This window comes from Eschrichtius robustus, chromosome 11, assembly GCF_028021215.1.
Source record: "Eschrichtius robustus isolate mEscRob2 chromosome 11, mEscRob2.pri, whole genome shotgun sequence".
NCBI classification, from domain to species: domain Eukaryota; kingdom Metazoa; phylum Chordata; class Mammalia; order Artiodactyla; family Eschrichtiidae; genus Eschrichtius; species Eschrichtius robustus.
This window is the reverse complement of record NC_090834.1, coordinates 106834680-106856780: the sequence shown is the minus strand read 5'-3', so window position 1 is coordinate 106856780 and position 22101 is coordinate 106834680. Positions and strand designations below refer to the sequence as shown.

At 47.6% G+C, this 22101-nt stretch overlaps 1 protein-coding gene across 11 annotated transcripts; it reads left to right on the top strand.

The window, feature by feature from the left end:
• The first annotated feature begins 7399 nt into the window (after window positions 1-7399).
• On the top strand, window positions 7400-21369 carry SF1 (splicing factor 1). Of its 11 annotated transcripts, none has more exons than XM_068554079.1 (14): window positions 7400-8177; window positions 9533-9661; window positions 12405-12480; window positions 15541-15693; window positions 15895-15984; window positions 16338-16521; window positions 16610-16725; window positions 16830-16937; window positions 17663-17843; window positions 18103-18376; window positions 18711-18770; window positions 18895-19074; window positions 19822-20026; window positions 20460-21369. In XM_068554079.1, exons 1-14 carry the CDS (start codon window positions 7793-7795, stop codon window positions 20587-20589), a joined length of 2271 nt encoding a protein of 756 aa, XP_068410180.1. In that variant the 5' UTR covers window positions 7400-7792; the 3' UTR covers window positions 20590-21369. The 11 variants fall into 11 exon arrangements, with proteins under 11 accessions (XP_068410180.1, XP_068410170.1, XP_068410171.1 ...); XM_068554080.1 differs by having other exon boundaries at window positions 7404-7823; XM_068554069.1 differs by having other exon boundaries at window positions 19822-20504.
• Window positions 21370-22101: the final 732 nt, after the last annotated feature.

Here is a 22101-nt window from a genome sequence, read left to right as displayed (position 1 = left end):
GGTAAATACTTGATAAATGAATGAAATGATAAGTGGGTGTGTGCTGGGTAGATGGCATGCCAGTCCCCAGTGCTCCTGGCAGGGGACCCCGGGCGATCTCATGGTTGTCATATTGTCCCCTTTTCCACCCTTCAGCAGAGCTCTGACTGCTCTCTTAGAGACAAGGGAGGGTTTTGAAATGGGGAGTCAGATTGGGGGCAGAGACACAGCTCCTGTGAACCAGGCATGCACGCCTGTGTTCTCCCTGAGACCCAAAGGAAGGAAAGAGGCACCTTCCAAGTTCTGAAGGTTTGTCTGCACCAGCCTGGGGAGGGGGGGGCATTTGATGGGCCAGATGGAGGGGGTGACTGGGATATGATTCCTAACTTCGTTTTTCCAGATTTCTTAGCAGAGGTGCAGGATTAAGGAGTGCCGGGGGTGGGGAGGTGAGCTCCTGCTCCTTGGACGGAGACCCCTGACCCTTGACCCCAGGTACCAGGAGAGGACTTTCAGCCCATGGAGCAGCAGGCGGCAGACAGTGCCACCTTGTGGCAGGTTGCCCCAACACTCTAAAGGAGGGTTGGGGGGTGTCAGAATGTAATGTGCCAAAGCAGGGGTGCCTGGGAGAAGCAGGGGCCCCTGATAAAATATTTGCTGCCAGCAAAGTCTGGCCACCAGCCGAAGAAAGGCCAAGAAGCCAGGGAATATGCACTGAAAGACCAAAATTGTTATTTTATCTGTGTGTTTTTAAATAGGTAGCCCTTGGCCATAGGTACACAATTTTTTTAAAAATACAAAGTAAATACAATGAGAAGTCTCCTATTCAGGTCCCAGTTTCTTATAAACCTTCTGGAAGTACTTATGCATATTTAAGCAGCAATGGTATGCTTTAGTCTTCCCTGTTTCTTACATACACGGTAATATATTCCATACACTGTTCTAATCTTGCCCTTTAAAATCTGTCCTGGAGGGAATTCCCTGGCGGTCCAGTGGTTAGGACTCCACGCTTTCACTGCCCAGGGCCCGGGTTCGATCCCTACTTGGGATACTAAGATCCCGCAAGCTGAGCGAATGGCCAAAAAAAAAAAAAAAAAAAATCTGTCCTTGAGAGTTTTCCATGATCAGTGCCTCCCACTTTGTTCTTTTATAGCTAGTGGTATTCCACTGTATGGGTTTCCCATAACTAATGTGAATTAACTGTAGTTAGATCCCTATTGACGGAAGTTTCAGTTGTTTCTACTAGTTTGCTATTACAAATGATGCAGCAATAAATACTCTTATGCCAGTGCCACTGTGTACGTATTCAAGTGTCCCGTAGGATAAATTCCTGGAAATGGCCTTGCTGGGTCAGAGCTGGCTGTCTTTGTCCTTGTGACAGCTACTGTCACACTGCCGTCCCTGGGCAGAAGCCTCTGGGATGGGTCAGATCAGCCTCCGTTAGCCATTCCGTGGGTAAGAGGAAGAGGCTAGGGCACCCCAGGATGTTCGGGTAGCTGGCCCATAGCCGAGTCAAGTGAGGGTCAAGGTGAGAGGTGACAACCAGAATGTGTGCTTCAAGACAGCAGGGCATCGGCCGTGCTCACAGCGGTATGTCCAGTGCCTGGTCACTGCCTGGTGCACAGAAGGCCCTCAATCATGCTTTCTGAGTGAAGGAATGAGCGTGATATTGTGAAGAGGAGGCCCTAGAGTTGGGCCCCTGGACTGGGTGAGCTTGCTGAGCTGTGTTTTCCCCAGGTAGACCATGTCCTGTCTATCTGCAGGGTATAGGGAGGATTGGAAGTATTGTAGTACACATAATGCAATGACACAGATGAATCATAGAGATGTAATGCTGAGTGAAAACAGCAAATTGCATAAAATGACACAGTGTGATAGCAAAAATAAGCAAAACTAAACCATCTATTGTTTGGTGATTTAAGCACATGTGATAAAACTCTTAGGAGATCAAGGGAAGAAAAAGCACAAAATTCACATGATGGCCCCTGTGAGGGGAGTGGGAATGGGGTAAGGAAGGAATTTGCAAAGGTGTTGGTAATACCTTGGTTCTCAGGCTGGGTGGTGGGTTCATGAGCATTCGATTTATAGCTCAGTTCCTAATGCACATAAGGTTCCACACAGCCTTTGGATGTATCAAATACTATGTGAGGGAATTCCCTGGTGGTCCAGTGGTTAGGACTCCGTGCCTCCACTGCAGGGGGCACCGGTTCACTTCCTGATCTCGGAACTAAGATCCCCCATGCCACGCTGCACAGCCAAAAAAAAAAAAGTAAGAAAACGTAAGTTTAGATATTTTAAAGTAAGCACTTAAAAAAACTGTAATCGGGCTTCCCTGGTGGCACAGTGGTTGAGAATCTGCCTGCCAATGCAGGGGACGTGGGTTCGAGCCCTGGTCTGGGAAGATCCCACGTCCCGCGGAGCAACTAGGCCCGTGAGCCACAACTACTGAGCCCGCGCGTCTGGAGCCTGCGCTCCGCAACAAGAGAGGCCACGATAGTGAGAGGCCCGCGCACCGCGATGAAGAGTGGCCCCCGCTTGCCGCAACTAGAGAAAGCCCTCGCACAGAAACGAAGACCCAACACAGCCAGAAATAAATAAATAAATCAATAAAAATTAAAAAAACAAAACAAAACAAAAAAACTCTGTAATGGCTTAAAAAACAAAACCAAAAAGGCAACATAATCCTTTCCCAGATGATAAAATCAAGTGGAGATAATGAAATCAACGTCCCAGTGACAAACTATGGGCAGGTCCCTCTGTAGCTGCTTTCTTCTGTTGCTTCTTTTAAAACAGCTTTACTGAGGTATAATTGGCACACAATGAACTGCATATATTAAAAATGTACTATTTGATGACTTTCACACATATACACCAGTGAAACCATTATTGCAATCAAGATAAACATTTCCATCACCCCCAAAGCTTCTTCCTCTTTCTAATCAGGGCCTCCTCCTCCACCTTGCCTCCCCATCCCGAAGTAACCACCGATCTGTTTTCTGTCACTATAGATGAATTTGCATTTTTCAGAATTTATATAAATAGAATCATATTGTATGTATTCCTTTTTTTATTTGGCTTCTTTCACTAAGCATCATTATTTTGAGGTTCATCCATGTTGTTGCATGTATTAATGGTCATTCCTTTTATTGCCAAGTAGTATTCCATCATATGGATATACCACCGTTTGTTTAGCTAGTTGCCTGTTGATACACATTTGAGCTGTTTCCAGTTTTGGACTATTTATTACAAATAAAGTTGCTATGAACATTCACGTACATGTCTTTGTGTGGATATATACTTTCATTTCTCTTGAGTAAATGCTTTCTAGTGGAAGGGCTGGGTCATATGGTAGGTGTTGTTTCATTTTTTTTTCTTTTTTGTTTAATTCTAATTAAAAAAATATTATTTTAAATCTTGTTTCACTTTTTAAGAAACTACCAAGCTGTGTTCCAAAGTGGTTGTACCAGTTTGCATTCCCACCGGCAGGGTAGTTGAGTTCTAGCTCCTCCAAGTCCTTGCGAACACTTGGTATTGTCAGTCTTGTTTAATTTTAGCCACTCAAACACATATGTAGTGGTATTTCATAGTGGTTTTAATTTGTATTTCCTTCATGACTAATGATGTGGAGTATCTTTTCCTGTGCTTATTTACCATCTACAGGTACACCTCAGAGGTACTGCAGGTTCCGTTCCAGGCCACCACAATAAAGGGAGTCCCGTGAATTGTTTGGTTTTCCAGTGCATGTGAAAGTTACGTTTACGCTATACCATAGTCTATTAAGTGTGCGATAGCATTATGTCTTTAATAAATATACACACCTTAACTGAAAAATACTTTATTGTTAAAAAAATTGCTAACCATCATCTGATCCTTCAGCGAGTTGTATCTTTTTGCTGGTTGAGTGTTTGAAATATTGTGAGAACTACCGAAATATGACAGATAGACACAAAGGGAGCGAATGCTGTTGGAAAAATGGCACCAACAGACTGGCTTGACACTGTTGCCACAAACCTTCAGTTTGTAAACACAATCTGCAAAGTGCAGTAAAGCAAAGCACAATAAAGTGAGTTCTTTGGTAAAGTGTCGATTCAAATTTTTTGCTTTTAAAAAATAGGGTTTTTTTTTCCAGCTTTATTGAGATATAATTGACATACAACATGGAAGTTTAAGGTATACAGTGTGATGATTTGATACACATATATACTGTGAAATGATTACAACTAGTTGACACCTCCATCACCACACAAGTTGTTTCTTTTCTTTTTAAAAAAATTATTTTATTTATTTATTTTTGGCTGTGTTGGGTCTTCGTTGCTGTGCGCGGGCTTTCTCTAGTTGCAGCGTGCGGGGGCTACTCTTTGTTGTGGTGCGCGGGCTTCTCATTGCGGTGGCTTCTCTTGTTGCAGAGCACAGGCTCCAGGCGTGCGGGTTTCAGTAGTTATGGCACCCAGGCTCAGTAGTTGTGGCTCGGAGGCTCTAGCGCACAGGTTCAGTAGCTGTGGCGCACGGGCTTAGCTGCTCTGTGGCATGTGGGATCTTCCTAGACCAGGGCTCAAACCTGTGTCCCCTGCATTGGCAGGCGGATTCTTAACCACTGCGCCACCAGGGAAGCCCACGAATTGTTTCTTATTGTTGAGTTTGGGGACCCTGGATAAAAGTCCTTTACCAGATATGTGATTTGTACATATCTACTTTGCTATTATTTCTGATTTGTAGCTAACTCACAAATTCCAATACCCATCCCCCCCACCTTGTTCAAATTACCTTTAATTGGGAGTTGTAAATAAACATGGTTTTCCAGAGGAAAAAAGTTATTAAAAGTACTTGGTGCATCATGTGTGCTCACTCCATTGTAGATATTATTATTCCTAATTCAGGCAATGGAATCATGTACGGGGCTCTCCAAAGGCTGGACGCGGGGCGGAGGGGGCGGTTGGTTGTGGTGAACAGCGATGGATTTGCTCCCTCTAGGCTCAGCTAGCTGCATGATACTACCTCCCGATCTTGCCAGGGGCCTGGGGTTTCTGAACTATCAGATTAGAGTTAAAAGATAGAAAACGCCAGGGATTAGTAGGTAGGGGTCAAAACCTTTTTTTTTTTTTGGCTGCACTCCGCAGCATGCAGGATCTTACTTCCCCAACCAGGGATCAAACCAGCGTCCCCAGCAGTGGAAGGGCAGAGTCTTAACCACTGGACCACCAGGGAAATCCTGAAACTTCTTACTCTTTATGTTCTGACACCAATTCTCTGATACCAACTGGATGTCCTACAATTCAATTCTTTTTTTAAAAAAAATTAATTTATTTATTTTTGGCTGTGTCAGGTCTTAGTTGTGGCTGGGGGCTCAGTAGTTGCGGCGCGTGGGCTTAGTTGTCCTGCTGCATGTGGGATCTTAGTTCCCCGACCAGGGATTGAACCCATGCCCCCTGCAGTGGAAGGCGGATTCTTAACCACTGGACCACCAGGGAAGTCCCCCGCAATTCACTTCTGACATGAATTACCTGAGTTGGGGAAGACCCCACAAGTTAAGGAGTTCAATCACAAGTCCCGGGTCACCAGGCTACCCACATCTCTAACTTGGCTACAAATTCAGGGGTTCCCACAGCCCCCCTTCAGGTTCAATGATTTGCTAGAATGACACACAGAACTCAGGAAAGTGCAATATTTATGATTACCAATTTATTTTAAAGGCTACTTTTAAATGAACAGCTAGATGAAGACATGCGTTGGGTGGCAAGGTCTGGAAGAGTCCTGAGCCCAGGAGCTTCACCCTGACCCGTGGAGTCAGGATGCATCACCCTCCTGTTACGTTAATATGTTCACCAACCTGGTGGATTAACTGCTTTCCAAGGCTGCCTACTAATCCCAGTTATGGGTGATCTCGTTTATTCAGCCATTCACATATTGATGGTAATCTACTTCGTTTCCAGGTTCTTGCCATTACAAACAAGGCTGCAGTAAATGCAGTAGAAGACTTTGAACTCATTACATTATATAATCACATGCCTTGCTTTGGGGCAGATTCCCAGGACTTGGACTGCTACATTGAAAGGTTTAATTTTTCCTGCAAGGGGTACAATTTTAACAGATAACAGCATGCTTTCCAAAAAAGAATTCATAGTAGGTGTTAGCACTTTTTTTTTTCTATTTGATTGTTATTTAAAGATTTCTCATTATCACCTTAATTTGCATTCCCCTGCTTGGGCTGTTAGTACCTTTCACGTTTTTTTGGCTGTTCGGATTTGCTCTTCTGAGACTTGCCTATTCAGTGTTTGCTCATTTTCTATTGTTTTTGTCTTTTTTCTAATTAGTTTTCAAGACTTCTTTGCATATTATAGATATTAGCTCTGTATCATATGTATGGTAAGTATATTTTCCTAATGTATTATTGTCTGTTGACTTCTATCATAGGTTTACTTTCTTTGGTAATCAAGTATATTTTTTCTTTATATTTTGAGTTTCCTGTCTTCATAAAGTCTCTACCCCTAGATGACCCTGATAATCTCCTAAATTGTATCGTGTCTGTTTTATTGTTTAGATTTAGGACTCTATACCATTTACTAGCTAAATCTTTTCCTTACTGAATTGAAATACCACCTTTTTGGTAGGTATTGTAGGGAATCTATTTCCAGACTCTATTCTGTTGCACTAATCTGTTTTTCCTACAACAATAACACATTGTTTCATTATTGTCTTTTATACTGTGTATTATCTGGAAAGGCAAGCTCCGCCATAATCTCGTTCACAAGTTTCCCCACTATTTTCAGTTATTTTATATGCCTTAAAGATGATTTAATCAACCCCAACCTCGTTGGGATTCTAATCAAAATTAACTAATTTTGGAATTGACAACTTCATACTGCTTTCCACGTAAGATATGTGTACCTCCATCGGCTCAGATATCGTTCTTAATCCGTCAACAAGACTATTTCATAGCTTTTGATTTTTCCACTTTTATTTTTTTCAAAAACAGTATCCCCTTTCACCTGAGTTGTCAACGGATCTGGTTTACCCAACCGCGCCAGCCCCTCCCCCGTCCCTCGGTTCTGGGTTACCAAGGGAATCGAGGATTGACGTCACCAAGGCCTTCCGCGTCGGACCCGAGGGTCGAAGGTGAAGCCAAGTGCTGAGAGGCGGTTTTGAGCCATCTACGCATGCGCGCTGCTGCTCCGTTCCCCGCGACCCTAAATCTCCTTCGGCCCGGGCTTTTGCGTCGCGACCTCTCGCTTAAACCCAGCGAAACTACTCCCCGGGGGCAGGGAGTAGAAAAAAGAATCGAACCAGCGACAGCCAATCCCATGACACTACGACGCAACCGAGTTTGACTCCATCAACTCCAGCCAATGGGAGAGCGCTTGGCCCCACACGTCACAGAGTTTGCCCCACCCTATCCCCGCCTTTCTGGACTCCGAGCTCAGTTCGCGCAGTAACAAATGAAGTGCGCGCTACGACACCTCCCAGCTCTCCAGGCTCAGCCGCCATTTCCTCGCCTGGCCTAACGGTCCGGCCAATCCCAGCGCGCATCGAGAAGGGCTAAGGCTCCGCCAATCGGAGGCCGCCGATTTCGACCCCTTGCCTCGGCCCGGCCCAATCCAGGCTCCGGCCCCGTCGCCCCCGGCCCGCCCCCGCGGCGCCCTCTCTCCTCCCTCTTTGTGCGTCTCGCGCCGCCGCCGCCGCCGCCGCCCGCCGCGTGAGAGGACGGGCTCCGCGCGCTCCGCGGCAGCACAGTCAGGTCCCCTCCCCCAGAAGATTCGCGAAGGAGAAACCGCCGCCGCCGCCGAAAAGGAGCCGCCGGTGCCGGTCCCTGGGGGGCGCCATGGCGACCGGAGCGAACGCCACGCCGCTGGGTAAGCTGGGCCTCCCTGGCCCCAAAGGGGGCTTCGAGCCGGGGCCACCGCCTGCTCCCGGGCCTGGGACGGGGCTGCTGGTGTCCGGGCCGCCGCCGCCCCCGCCCGTGGGCTCGGTGGGGGCCCTGACCGCGGCCTTCCCCTTCGCGGCGCTGCCGCCGCCGCCGCCACCGCCGCCGCCGCCCCCCCCACCTCCCCAGCAGCCGCCGCCGCCCTCCCCGGGCTCCTCGTACCCGCCGCCGCAGCCGCCCCCTCCGCCGCCGCTCTACCAGCGCGTGTCGCCACCGCAGCCGCCGCCGCCACCCCAGCCGCCGCGTCAGGACCAGCAGCCGGGCCCGGCCGGTGGCGGAGGAGGTGAGTCGGGCCGAGAGAGCGCGACAGGCGCTGCGCGGATGGGCCCGGCCGGCTGAGGGGCGCGCGGCGGCGGCGACGGCGGCTGCACGCGGCTGGGGCGCGCGCGCACGGGGAGACCCGGGCGGAGGCGCCACGGGGCGCGCGGCCGGCTTCTCGGGCCTCGAGTGCGCCCGCGCGTTAGGGGTGGGGGCCCGGCGGGAGGAAGTTTGTTGTGCGCAGGCGCAGTGTGGCGGCCGGACTTTGCGGCCAGCCTGAAAACCTAGGTGGGGGGGGGGGGACCCCCTGTTGCCCTCCGCCCCTGGTGTAGGGGAGAGGCGTGGAGGGGGTCGAGTGAGTGGATGTGGTGTTGGGTGTGCAAGTCTGGAAGGTGTGAAAGGGTCAGTTGATGACGTGGAGCGTCCTTTTTCTGGTTGTAGAAGAGTCTTAAAGGGAGAAGAGTACCCAGAGTAGCTCCTCGACTGCTACAGTAAGGCAGGGTTTTCACTACAGAGAACCAAAGAGGTTGAAAGTCTTCAGAGGATGGTTGGGTCTGATTTTTTTGTGGCTCTTTTTGTGGGAGGAAATTCTGTTCGTTTCCTAATCTCCCTTTATCTACCTAAGAAATGTGACATGCCTTCCCCTCTTGAGGCTTTCCCCCTGGGTCTGGCCCCTGAGGAGAACACTTTTGTGTACCAAATGCTAAGGAGTTTCTGCCTGTGTACTGGAGAAGGAGGATTTGGCTTTTATATACCTTGCTCTATGTTGAATTTTTGATACATCTTTTAGATACTAAGTGTCCAACTGGCCAGGAAAATTGAATGCTGATCTTGACTAAATTTCTGAGAAAAAAGTGATCTTGTTGAAGAATCCAGGTTTTTCACTTAGTAACTATAGGTTTAGTTGTGTTTTGGCCCCTTTAGACAGGTGACTGATGGGGAGGTGGGAGGAGCCAGCAGGTCCCAATATTGCTTTACAGGCTTGTCTGAATGTTTAGTCTACTCTTATCTCCCCTGGGGCTGTTAAGGTGTTTATGGACAACCACGTAGTATATTATCTTCTCAGTATTTTATTTTACTCCTTGAAACTTTATGCATTGAGATTTGTTACCTTGTTTACGTACTTCACAGAATTTCTGTGGACAAAAATTACAAATGTGAAATGTTAACTTTTCAGACCCAGGTCCAGGTCCCCTTCTAGTGGCCATGTCTCTTGACTTCTCAGGTTTGTGTTCCATTCTTTGCCATTTCCATTCTAGGTCAAGCTCTCAGTTTCACAGTCTGCTGAGGTTGTGTGTAATAATCATAAGTATCCTAAACTTCTTTTGGTAGTTACTCTGCTGGTTTATATTTGCATCTGATGAACTTTATTTCTTTTAGACTTTCCCAGTAAGAAGCGGAAGAGGAGCCGCTGGAACCAAGACACAATGGAACAGAAGACGGTGATTCCAGGAATGCCTACAGTTATCCCCCCTGGACTTACTCGGGAACAAGAAAGAGCTTATATAGGTAAATACACGTTCTGCACCCAAATGCATTTTCGGATTGTTACTATTCTGAGCAACATTTTATCTGTTGAAAGTTTGGGACTTTAAAGATTTCTCTTTTTTGAGAGGAGGTATGGTCAGGTGTACTTGCGACTTTGGTATAATCTATCAGTTTTTGCTCTGTGAGTCCTGCATTTGTAGCTCCTTGTTTTGGTCTGTTGGTAACAGCAGTGTTCTCCATGAGTGCCAGCAGGGTAGAGGGGCCCACTTAGTGAGACTAGTCTCCAGTCCAGCACCCCACCCCACCCTTTTCAGCTGCTGTTCATTGCCAGTTGATGAGGTGAGTGTTTTATGCCTCTCTGGACACGGCCCCAGTGGAGAACACTGCAGGTATTGTAAACCGAGTACCTTTTTCACAGCATGGCCTTTCACCATAATTTCATATTTCTCCCTTCCCTAAAATGTGGTCTTTTATTTTTTATAGGTACTTTCTAAAAGGGAAAAAAAAGCTCAGTTTAATCAAAAAGTGGTTCTGAAAGTGTGTTTACAGTGCACCCCATTTTTACCATTTTGACGAATTTAACCTTTCCTTTAGCATCTTTTCTGGTTTGGTCTTTTGTGGAGAGCTGTCTTGAAATGAGGGCTCTTGTGTTTACTACTAAAGAACTCTGCAGGGAAAGGGATACTGCTTGGATATGGAATAATGAGGTGGTTAGGATAAAAGATCTTAACTGTTGAGAAATTTTGAGAAGTAAGAATGTCCACAGTAGAAATGAAATTAACCTCAAAATTACCTTTTTTTTAAATACTAGGTTATTAATGCAAGTTTTACCTTTATTTATGTAATTGTGCAGCTGTCTCAAAAAAGTTCACTTGATAAACATTTCCTCCTAACCAAATAAACATCCCCTTTGGAGTAAATTAGGGCAGACGCCTCCTAGACCCGTGAGGTTGTGGCCTTCACGAATAAAAAAACTTCAAGGCCGTTGTTGTTCTTGAGGATCTTAATCTCTTGTGTTTCTAGATTGCTGAGAATTTTGAGGTGTTGGAATTGTCTATCTCTTTTTGACAATACTAATAATTCTTTCCCCACTGTTCAGTCTATTCCCACCCATCCCTTTATGTCTCATATTTGACTGGTCTGGGTCTTGATAACCTTATGAAAATGTTCCTGGTGGAGTGATATCCCAAGGACACAAGCAGATGTAGAAAATGGGAAAAACAAACTCATTCTTTACATCTCCAGCTCTCTTCCCTTGGAGGGAGTTAATGCTCTGGGCCCTAAGGGCTATTTATAGCTATAATCAAAGTAGAGAGAATCAGAGCCTAGGCTACTGTAGGTCTCTGCTCCAAGGAAGATAGCAGCCTTTTGATTTAAGTGCCAGCAATTTTCCTTAGATCAGATCCCACACCCCTACAGTCCAGTTAAGATGACTGCCTATCTCCATGAAGGTGACTTTCACCTTGAGCTGTTGAGCTAATACTTGACTGCCAAGTCAGAACTTTTCTGGCATAAAAGAGCTTAGGGGCCCATGTGTGTCTTACTGCATTTCTGTCTTTCATGGTACATACTGCCCTGTACATACTGCCCTGTACAGAATGCCCCCAATATCTTCTCTTGATATTAACGTGGATTTTCATTTCTTCAGAGTTTGAGTGGCTGTGTGATATATCCCTGTGGGATGTATTTAAAATTAGAAGGGTGTCTGGGGTTAGACATGCATTAATTCTCGGAGCCAACTCAACTTTAACCCAACCCAGTAAAACTTGCCCTTATTTAGAAGTATCTGTTTAGAACACTCAGATACTACAAAGGTAAGAAACAGGTGGTCTTCAGCATGCCGAAGAAAGTGGTTTGGCTCTGCAGTGCCATTGTCTTGAGAAATCATCTGGGTGTAATATTCCCCTGGAATCACTGAACTTTTGTGAAACCCTCATCTCTCTTTTTCACATACAGCCTCATTTGTCAAGGTCTGAGGGCCACACATACTGTCTTTGACCAATACTTTTCATCCTCTGCACCCCTCCTTTTACTCCCCACATAAGGAACAAGTCTAAAAACAGACTTCTTGCATCTTAACGGTTACTGGTTTATTAAGGTATATGGATTGTCATAAAATTTGAATAAAAAACAACAGGTATTGGGAGATCCTTTGGATCTGGTTTTACACAAAGAGTATGTACAAACTTACATGAGATTGTTGAATTGGTTATTAAATGTCTTATTTAAGGAATTTTAAGTCTGGTATCAATGAAAATGATCTTTGCTTAACTGGTGTTTTTCCTTGTCCCATGTTAATTGAGTCTCATTTTGGGTTATGTTTAATATTTAATGAAGGAAAAATAAACTCTAAGAGTCTTGCACTCAAGAATGTAATTTGATGGGAACAGGATATTGGTGATAACGTGCTTTAGTTCTGGGTACCAATTGTATAGCAAGCCTTGGTGGGGAGGGAGAGGTGAAACACCTCCTAATAATTGCTTTGATGTTAGCCTTAGCGAACAGTCTATACTGCTAACCCCTCTTCCAACAAATTGTTTGCTTCCTTAAGTGATAACCATTTTGAAGTGAAAGATACTTATAGATGTAAATGGACTCCTGCCAATAGGTGGTTGGGGGTTTTTGCCTCAATGTGTTCACTGATCAGTCGTCCCTTTCAAAGTCTCCGAGTTCTTCATGCTTGTTGTTAAGATTTGAGATGTTTTTTGGTAACATTGTCTTTTTTCCATCCTTTTTTTTTCTTTCCTAACCTGGTTTCTTCCAGTGCAACTGCAGATAGAAGACCTGACTCGTAAACTGCGCACAGGAGACCTGGGCATCCCCCCTAACCCTGAGGACAGGTTGGGAAACAGTTTTAACCAGCTGACAGTAACGCTTTTACCTTTTTCTCAATACATTTTACTGGTGGCAACATGTTGTGTCAGTTCAATAAAATCCTAGTAAGAAGACTGGTACTGTGACCATTCTGGCAACTAGAGTGTAAATTAGCAGTATATATGGTCAGTCATCAGTTAGAAAATTGGAATGAAGTTTAATTACTAGCAGAATCGAAAGTTAACAGGAAAACGGACAACCGGTTTTCATTTGGTAAGCATGTAGGTTTTTTAACCTGATTTACCCACCGGTAGGGACAGTGAGGTGGCCCGTTAACCAGCCATTTCATTACCTGTTTTGGCTGAGAGCCCAGGTGTAAAGTTTTCCTCACAGATACTACACAATGTAGGGAATAAGAATATTTTTGAGCATCACTGAATCTGAGTAGGCCAGAAATTCATTCTGGTCAGCTCATTGCTGCAGTCTCCTGCTCATGGTTTTGACATGGTTTTAAAATAGACTAAGATTCTAACCAACTTCCTTCACTGCCAGTTAATTTTCAGCCTTGGCCATTGCCTGGGGTGTTGGGAGGGGCCAGAATATTCTCACCTGTTTTGGGAAGGCAAGCAACCGACCCTAAATTACTTTTTTTTTTTTTTTTTTAAAGGGAGTGTGGTCTTCAAACAGCTGTGGTCTTGTCATTTCAGTTTATAATTTCTCTCACCTCTGAAAAGTAAAAAGTCTAAAAAGTCTGAGGGAAATGAACTTTTTAAACAGGAATTTTATTCGCAGGCTGATATTTGAGCAGCTAAAATCTGGTCCATTTAATAGAAGGGCAGTACTCCTCCCTCTCAGTGAAATTTCTCTTAGTGCATGCAGCATAGTTCAAAACACTTTGCTTTTAAAAAGTAGTGTTTTTGGCTTTTGTTACCCATTTTAATAACTTGTTAAATCAGGAAGATGATGTAATGGTTTTAGAAGCCACTCAATTAAGCATCTTTCTGCTGCCCTTTGTCAGGAAACAAATTAACTTATTTCTCCATATTGACGCTTTTAATTTTATTTAATTAAATTTATTATTTTTTCACCAGTAGATTTTGGTTGGAGGGTTGTATTATGTTTTATATTTTGACTTTTTTAAGATTTGAATTATAGGTTGTAGACCACAACTGTTAGTGCCTTTTTGGCCTTTTTCCCTTTAATGACATGTCTACAGGTTACCAGGCAATTCCTCAAAAAGTTGAATTTTTAACAAACCTTCTTTGCTTCCTGGAGAATTTGGATTAGAAACTAGATGATCTATAATAACAGTGCCTATTCAAAGCGAAGAAGTTGGGCCAATCTGACCTCTAGAATATTGGCTTTTGCCTTTCACTTCCACAATTTGGAAAGAGGTTCACTGTTGCAGGACCTTTAAATGACCAATTTGGTGCTGGTAAAACTGGTGATTAGCCAGAAATGATTAATTCTAGACAGCTATGAATGAGGTGGGAATTAGAAACGTCAAGCATGTTAGAAATAAAAACAGAGCAGAGTTTTTTTTTCTCCCTTGTATTCAGTTTGAAAGAGGCCCTAATTAATGCCTGATGGTTTTGCTTTGAAAGAACCCAGGTTGGAGGGAAATGCTATGAGTTTCTTACTTAAGATTATTTCTTAAGAAGGTGTATTCTCAATATGAAGCCACTTTATGCCATTTTGATTTTGCTCAAGTTGCACAGTTAAAAATGTTTTAAAATCTCTTATAGACTTAAATGTATAAGATGATAGTCTAATAAGTTGGGGTATGTTTGTTTTTGTTCACTATTATTGGATTGTGCTAACAGTTTATACAAATGCTAGAAACGGAGGTGTCATTTAGCCGTCATTAGCCATGAACAAACCTGACCTTTTATTCCATCGTGTGTGTAACGTGGTATGACATGGTTCCCTTTAGGCTGAAGACAGTGGGAGCAGCCGAGTTCAGTCCTTGCTCTCCAACTAGGCAAGGTTCTCTCAACTAAACCAAGGGTATAGGAGTCTTGACTACTTTCAGGATGTTTTTAAAATAACCTGATCCACATGGTCTCTTCCCTTCTTGCAGCTGCTACTAAATTTTCATTCAGAATATCAAGCTATGGTCCTTTTTGTAATCTTAACTCAGAATTCTAGGAGTGTAACTTTTCTTTTTTTTTTTTTTTTTTTTTTTTTAATTACCGCAAAATCCAGCTGTGGTAAACTGACCATTTTATCGTTACTATTTTTTACTTGTAGCAACAGCATTTTACTCCTTAAAAAAAGAGAGAGAGAAAATCTGCTTTCTGGACTTGTAAACTCTGGTGGAGAATCATAGGATTTCCCCTTGCTGTTTGCAGGTTCAGACCCTAGACAAGTACTTGACCAAATCTGCATTTGCAGCCTCTCACAGAAGCTGCTTTAGCAATTTAACGGTTTTCTCTACCCAGACTCCCCAACCTCGAACAGCCAGAAAACAGGTTGACTCCTGGGCCTTGGACACAGCCAGCCAGGCCATTGAAGGAAAAGCAGAGACGAAGCCTTGAACCATCTCTCTCCATTGTGGGGGCCAAGTAGCTGCAGTAGCCTTGAGTCCCAGTTGCATTGGGTTAAAGAGCTCATACTTACTATGTGGTAGGGGTACAGACTCTCTTCCTAATAGGGCATGAGCTCTGCAAGAGTAAACGTTTTGCCTAAACTTCGGGTTTCCGTGGTTCATAAAGTTGTAATGTTAATTTTTTTTCAAATGAAAGCAAATTCATATTTGGCAAGAAGACTCCAGAGGATGATAACTGTCCTTGCCATTTACAATCTAGATATTTCCCCCCAGAAGGACAGACTTTTTTTCCTCTCTTCACTTTTAGAAGCAAAACTACTTTTTTCTTTCTCACACACACCCCAGTCCCCCTAATGCTAAGCCAGCTTCCACCTCCCCATTCCACACGATCGTGAATAGCACACGTTATGGTCGGTTCCTCCGAAGAGTGTTGAGTTAGGGTCTGAGAGGCAGAGGGGCTGGGGAAGACTTATTTTAGCCCATGTGGGAATGAGAGAAAAGTGAAGGCAGAACAGTGATGGTGGTCTGTTTCCCACAGGTCCCCTTCCCCTGAGCCCATCTACAATAGCGAGGGGAAGCGGCTTAACACTCGTGAGTTCCGCACCCGCAAAAAGCTTGAAGAGGAGCGGCATAACCTCATCACGGAAATGGTTGCCCTCAACCCTGATTTCAAGCCACCTGCAGATTACAAGTAAGCAGGGGCCGGGTGATCTGGGACAAGGACACCTGCGGATTAGGTGTGGTCTGGTAGAGCAATTTTGGTACTAACCTCTTAACTCCTTACCCCCAGTCACCTGTAATTAACACGTGGTGTCAAGGTTTAGTTCTAGAAGAGCTCTCTATTTGTGTCATCTTGGAAGTGTGCAGAGTCTATGAGTCTTTTCTTTCTTAGACCTCCAGCAACACGTGTGAGCGATAAAGTAATGATTCCACAAGATGAGTATCCAGAAATCAACTTTGTGGGGCTGCTGATTGGGCCCAGGTGAGTAACTGCTATCCTCTGGAATATAGAATTCCTAAGGACCTGGGAGATGTATCTGTCTTCTGCCTATTTGGGTGCCACTGGTGGCTTATTTTTCTGTTTTGGGTAGGATGTTCACTTTGGCTGAGTGCATGCCTTTGTGTGAGAAAATCTCTTTTAACTTCCCGATTTCACCGCAGAGAAGTCAAATCTTAAGGGTTGCTGTGTCTGTGACCTTAACTTAGAGATCATGGAGCTCTTGGTGGGAAAATCCCATTCTCTGCACTCACGGTTTCCTTCCAGTGCCCAGCGAGCCACTCTGGCGTGTGAATTTGCGTGTCAGGTATGACAGCGGTCTTTTCTGCCTTTGACAGAGGGAACACCTTGAAGAACATAGAGAAGGAGTGTAATGCCAAGATCATGATCCGGGGGAAAGGCTCTGTGAAAGAAGGGAAAGTCGGGCGCAAAGATGGCCAGATGCTGCCAGGAGAAGATGAGCCGCTTCATGCCCTGGTTACTGCCAATACCATGGAGAATGTGAAGAAAGCAGTAGAACAGGTGAGGGAGCCAGAAAGGAAGTCTCTAGCCAGAATTCTAGGTGGTAGTCCCAGGACTTATATAACTGTGCCCGTTGCATCTCCACCAGATAAGAAACATCCTGAAGCAGGGTATCGAGACTCCTGAGGACCAGAACGATCTACGGAAGATGCAGCTTCGAGAGTTGGCTCGTTTGAATGGGACCCTTCGGGAAGACGATAACAGGTATGTATGTGATCAGTTTAGAGGGGAGTGCACAGAGACCTGAAGCACCTATGGAGGAAGGGTGATTGGCCATAGCCCTTCAGGTGACTTTTTTCTCTCAACAGGATCTTAAGACCCTGGCAGAGCTCGGAGACCCGCAGCATTACCAATACCACAGTGTGTACCAAGTGTGGAGGGGCTGGCCACATTGCTTCCGATTGCAAATTCCAAAGGTGAGGGTTTCCTGGTAGCCCGTGCAATACAGGACAGTTCCTGTTAACCTGCAGACCCAAGAGAAGCTTTCTTTCTGTGAATGTGGTCTGTAATGGTGTGATTTAAAGCCCAGGATGATTAGAAACAGCTGATGCAGAACATCCCTGTTTTATTGCTTAGCTTGAGCCCAGGGAAACTGGAAAACTTCCCTTCTGGGTATAGGTGTTTTCACAGTGGCTTAATGTTAACTGCCATTTGCTGCTTAAGATTGGTACAAGAAGACAGCAATCCTGTGGAGTTTTGACCAGTTGCGAACCAGATTTGATAGCAATGTTTTTCTACTTTGGGTGGCAAATGTAAAAAGCTTTGTTAAGGAAGTTCTGGCAGTTGCTCCGGTCTTGCATAGATTTTCCTTCCCTCAAACCTGGAATGTAGAAATTGATGAAACTTGCTGTTTTGGAAAAACCTGCGCTTTCCTGGCTGGCGTGGTTGGCTCTGGTCTGGTGCTTCCTGTCTCCTCTGTTCTTGCCCTAAGGGTCTCTGCTGTGGCAGAGGTACATATGGTAATCCCAGTTGCAGAGCTGGGCATGGAACTGAAGCGCAGATGAGACTCTTTTGAGGAAGGGGTCAGAAAGGGTGACTGAATTCCTCAGAACTTCCTCTGTGTAAATTTCTTACAGTAAAGGTTTCTATCTTAAGGAATTTTTTTCCTTTTCTCTCTTTGTGTCCCCCACCCCACCTTCAGGCCTGGTGACCCCCAGTCAGCTCAGGATAAAGCGCGGATGGATAAAGAATACTTGTCCCTCATGGCTGAACTGGGGGAGGCACCTGTGCCCGCATCTGTGGGCTCCACCTCTGGGCCCGCCACCACACCCCTGGCCAGTGCACCTCGGCCCGCTGCTCCCGCCAACAATCCACCTCCGCCGGTGAGCTTCAAGGGCTGGTTCTCGTAGCCTGGCCCCCCTTGTCTTTCGAAGAGACTGGGGGGACGTGGCCAGGTGCTTTGGGTAGAACAGGTGGACATGGGCGGCAACATTGTTCTTTCGGGACGTCAGGAATGTTTGGGGACCTCTCAGTTTGGGGAAGATCTTGTCCTTGTGTCCTGGTCCTGTGGCATAGCCGAAAGAACAGTGTTGCCACCAGGGGGAGCAGGCAGGGACGCTGGCGGGAAATGCTCTCACGTAGTCTCTCATGTCCACTACCCAGAGCCGCCCACCCTGGATGAATTCTGGCCCGTCAGAGAGTCGGCCCTACCATGGCATGCACGGAGGTGGCCCTGGTGGGCCCGGAGGTGGCCCGCACAGCTTCCCACACCCGTTACCCAGCCTGACGGGCGGGCACGGTGGACATCCCATGCAGCACAACCCGAATGGACCCCCTCCTCCTTGGATGCAGCCGCCGCCACCACCGATGAACCAGGGCCCCCACCCACCTGGGCACCATGGCCCTCCTCCAATGGGTAAGTAAGTGTCAGACCAGAAACCTTGGGGCTTTGGGATAAGCAAGGGTTTGTATCGTCACTGCACACTGGAAGCAGGTCTCGGAGCGGTCGGGTATTGGTACTGAGTCTCTTGCCGAGGCTTGGGCTCCAGGTCAGGAAGAAGGTTCCATCCTGGTTCAGGGAGGGACTTGTGTGTGGGGTAGGCACAAGCCTACTGCTTAGGGGCGGAGTCTCAGAACTGCCCTTGTGAGGGTAGTGATCGCAAGCTGTGCGGCTAAGCTCTTGGTGGGGCGGCGTCTTCCCTGGCCAGTTCCAATGTCCTGCTAAGTTCCTGCTCTTTCCTTCCATCAAGATCAGTACCTGGGAAGTACGCCTGTGGGCTCTGGGGTCTATCGCCTGCATCAAGGAAAAGGTAATGGAGCCTGGCCATTTGCTCACTCTGGGGTGTCCCGTCCCAGGCCTGGGAGTGAGTGGGGGCTCTGTCGCAAATCCCTCTCCTCTCCTGAGGCCTCACCCTTGTGTCCACCTGCCTGCAGGTATGATGCCGCCGCCGCCTATGGGCATGATGCCGCCGCCGCCGCCGCCTCCCAGTGGGCAGCCTCCACCCCCTCCCTCTGGTCCTCTTCCCCCATGGCAGCAGCAGCAGCAGCAGCCTCCGCCACCCCCTCCGCCCAGCAGCAGTATGGCTTCCAGTACCCCTTTGCCATGGCAGCAAAGTGAGTGGAATATTTTGGGCTTGTGGGGGTGGGTGGGATTGCGGGGGAGGGGGATGAGAGGAGTGAGAGACCCTTGCAGACGGGCAGGCAGACACCTTGGGGTGAGACTGGTCTCTGCTGCAGGGTAAACAGAAGGGCCTTGTGGCCCCTGGGGGCCTCGGGGAGGAGAGCTGATGTTCGGTGTGGTTGTGTCTGGGGAGAGGTTTGTGGGGGCCTGGAGGGGAGCTGCCATCATAGGTAGGGTGCCAGAAGTCCGGGCTCTCTGCCGAGTGAGCTGCTGGCTGGCCCAAGCCTATGCGTTAGGCCCGGGTTGGGGGTGGTGCATGCCTGCTCTGGAGAGGGATGTGATTGGGGCCTGAGAGACTGCGGGGATGGGATTGGGATCGGGCAGCGGGGAGAGTAACCGTGGCCTTGAGGTTGAATGTGCCGTTCGGTGGTGGCGGCGGATGGGCGGAGGGATGTCAGAGCCGGTTCTTGTGTCTGGTACCTTCCCCTCAGCCCTTCCAGGGGCATTGGTGACAAAGGGCTTACTCTGTTAAGCCTAGAGACCTTGAGGCTGACCCCAGGGTAGTCCTGCCCACCCCTCCACCCCCATCGCCAGGACAGCCCCGCCCGCCCGCCCCCCACCACCGTACCGCATGCCAAGCAAGGAGCAGGCGTCCCTCGCCCCCCCATCCCAAGGCAGCAGCCGCAGAGAGCCGCGGTGTGCCCCCGCGCGTGTGACCTTGGGCTTCTTTACCACCCCAGATACGACGACTACCACCACGAGCGCTGGCACAGGGTCCATCCCGCCATGGCAACAGCAGCAGGCGGCTGCCGCAGCTTCTCCAGGAGCCCCTCAGATGCAAGGCAACCCCACTATGGTGCCCCTGCCCCCAGGGGTCCAGCCGCCTCTGCCGCCCGGGGCCCCTCCCCCTCCGCCGCCTCCGCCGCCTGGTTCCGCCGGCATGATGTATGCCCCGCCCCCTCCTCCTCCGCCTCCCATGGACCCTTCTAACTTTGTCACCATGATGGGCATGGGGGTGGCGGGCATGCCACCCTTCGGGATGCCTCCAGCTCCCCCACCGCCTCCACCACAGAACTAGACTTGGTTTTTTAAGAAAATATATATTATATATAGAGAGAATTGGTCTCGTTTAAACACACGCCGAACCTCACCATATGGAGCCAGACATTGGGACGCACGCATGTGATTGTGTGCACGCATGTGTGTGTGTGCACGCACCGGGCTGGGCCAAGCGACTGAGGCCTCACTTAGGAACGGGCAGGTGGTAGTAGGGGCGCCAGCTTGGGCTCTCCTGGCGCCCCGTAGCATCGAGTGTCTTCTTTGTCTTCTTTCTCTCCTCACCCAAATCCCTTTGCCTCTCCCCAAACCGGGCCGCCAGGATCCCTCCCCGCGGCGGCGATGGCCCGAGCCATGAGAGTGAGGACTTTCCGCGCCCATTGGTGACCCTTCCAGGCAGACAGCCTCAGCAGCGCCCCTGGTGGACAGGATGGTTCGGCAAAGCAGCCTGAGTTATTTTTATGGACGGAATCGGAACACGCTGGCTCCATATTGTGAAATTTTTTATTAAATTTTTCTTTGTTATTTCCTTATCTTTTCCTTTCTTCAGACTCCGTCCAAGGAGATGCTCTCCCCGGTCTTCTGCTGCAATTAGATTTCTTTCCCTTTTCTCATTCCTCGTTCTTCTCTTTCTAAGGAGAGAGGAACAAATGGTTTTTTGGCAAAGGCTTTTGGCCATCAATGTCAGGCTAGTGGGGGGTTCCTTTGGTTCTAAGATTTTCAAGGTGCCATAGTCGCCCTGAGATTTTTTTTTTCCTGATTTTAAGCGTGGGGTTTTGTCTGCCACCTTTGTAGACTAGCAGGTTGACCCCCATGTCCAGGGTCCATATCCGTCCTGGCATCCCTGCCAGTAGTTGGGGCCGCCTACGCCGCCGTGGGCTTGTCTGCCAGCCAGGAGCGCCCTTTCCACGCCCCTGAGCACCTGAGCTGCCTCAGATTTCATTTGTTCCTCTCTTTCCTGGAAGGTTTCCTTTTCAAATTTATTTTAGTCCCAAATGTCAGTGTTTTGCAGTGTCTAGGGGTTTGAGCCCCTTGTTTTCCGTTCTGCTTCCTTTTTTTTCTCCTTCCTCTTCATGGAGTGATTATGTTGACAATAATGTATAATGCGCGTTCTCTTCACTGGTTTATCTGCAGAAATTTCTCTGGGCTTTTTTTTTTTTTTTTGGTGTATGATTCAACACTGCGTTAAAGGGGGATGTTCATTGAATAAAAGAGCAGTGTGGTTTTCTGGGTCTGTTTATTTCCTTTTCTTTTAAATCCCCTCTGCCACCATCAGCACCAGCACCAGTTACCTTACCTGCGTTCAGCTCCTGGCCGCACTTGTCGTTTTCTTCCTGGAGAGCCTCTGGGACCTTGCTGAAGGAAGCCCCCGTCTACCTCCCTGTGCAGTTTCGCTGGGGGAAGCTGGTGTGTGGGTGGCCCCACCTCCTCCCTCTGCCTTCGTAGTTAATGGCTGAGAACCTGGTGACCCCCTCCCTGGTCTCTGTCCTTTCAAAGGCCTTTCCTTGGGGTTTGGACCTCCACATGCGATGAGCTCCAGTTGTGATTTGTGCCTGGAAGCTGCCACCTGACTGTGAGGTCCTGGGCCTAGGGAGGCATCGGCACTAAAGGTCAAGCCAACTAATCCTGCCTGTCAGGCTCAGAGCTGCTAAAATTAAAACCACCAAGTGGCTTTTTCTGTCTCTGCTGGTGACTCGCCGCCTGCCAGCACTGCAGGCTTCGGGGAGAGGTGGGGCAGGAGAAGGGGCCCCACCTTGTGCTTTGTAAGCACTTCGCAGAGGGTCTCAGGCTGTTTTGGTCTTTCGTGTCTGGGGTAGTAGATAGGGCCCATGGTGGCACTAGAAAAATCTATCCATCTCAGGACATAACATGGGGCAGTGAGGGTCTTGTTCAGCTGCTGCTGCTTTGCTACAGTTCCCCTGGGGAGAGTTGTGCTGGGGCCTGCCTTTTCCCACTAGCTTTTC

Bases quoted from the DNA above. Each gene is read 5' to 3' on its own strand.
- SF1 (XM_068554069.1), top strand. From the start codon at position 7,793: ATGGCGACCGGAGCGAACGCCACGCCGCTGGGTAAGCTGGGCCTCCCT. The intron at 15,985-16,337 runs GTGAGTAACTGC...TGCCTTTGACAG, and splicing joins GGGCTGCTGATTGGGCCCAG to AGGGAACACCTTGAAGAACA. The intron at 19,075-19,821 runs GTGAGTGGAATA...TTACCACCCCAG, and splicing joins CCCTTTGCCATGGCAGCAAA to ATACGACGACTACCACCACG.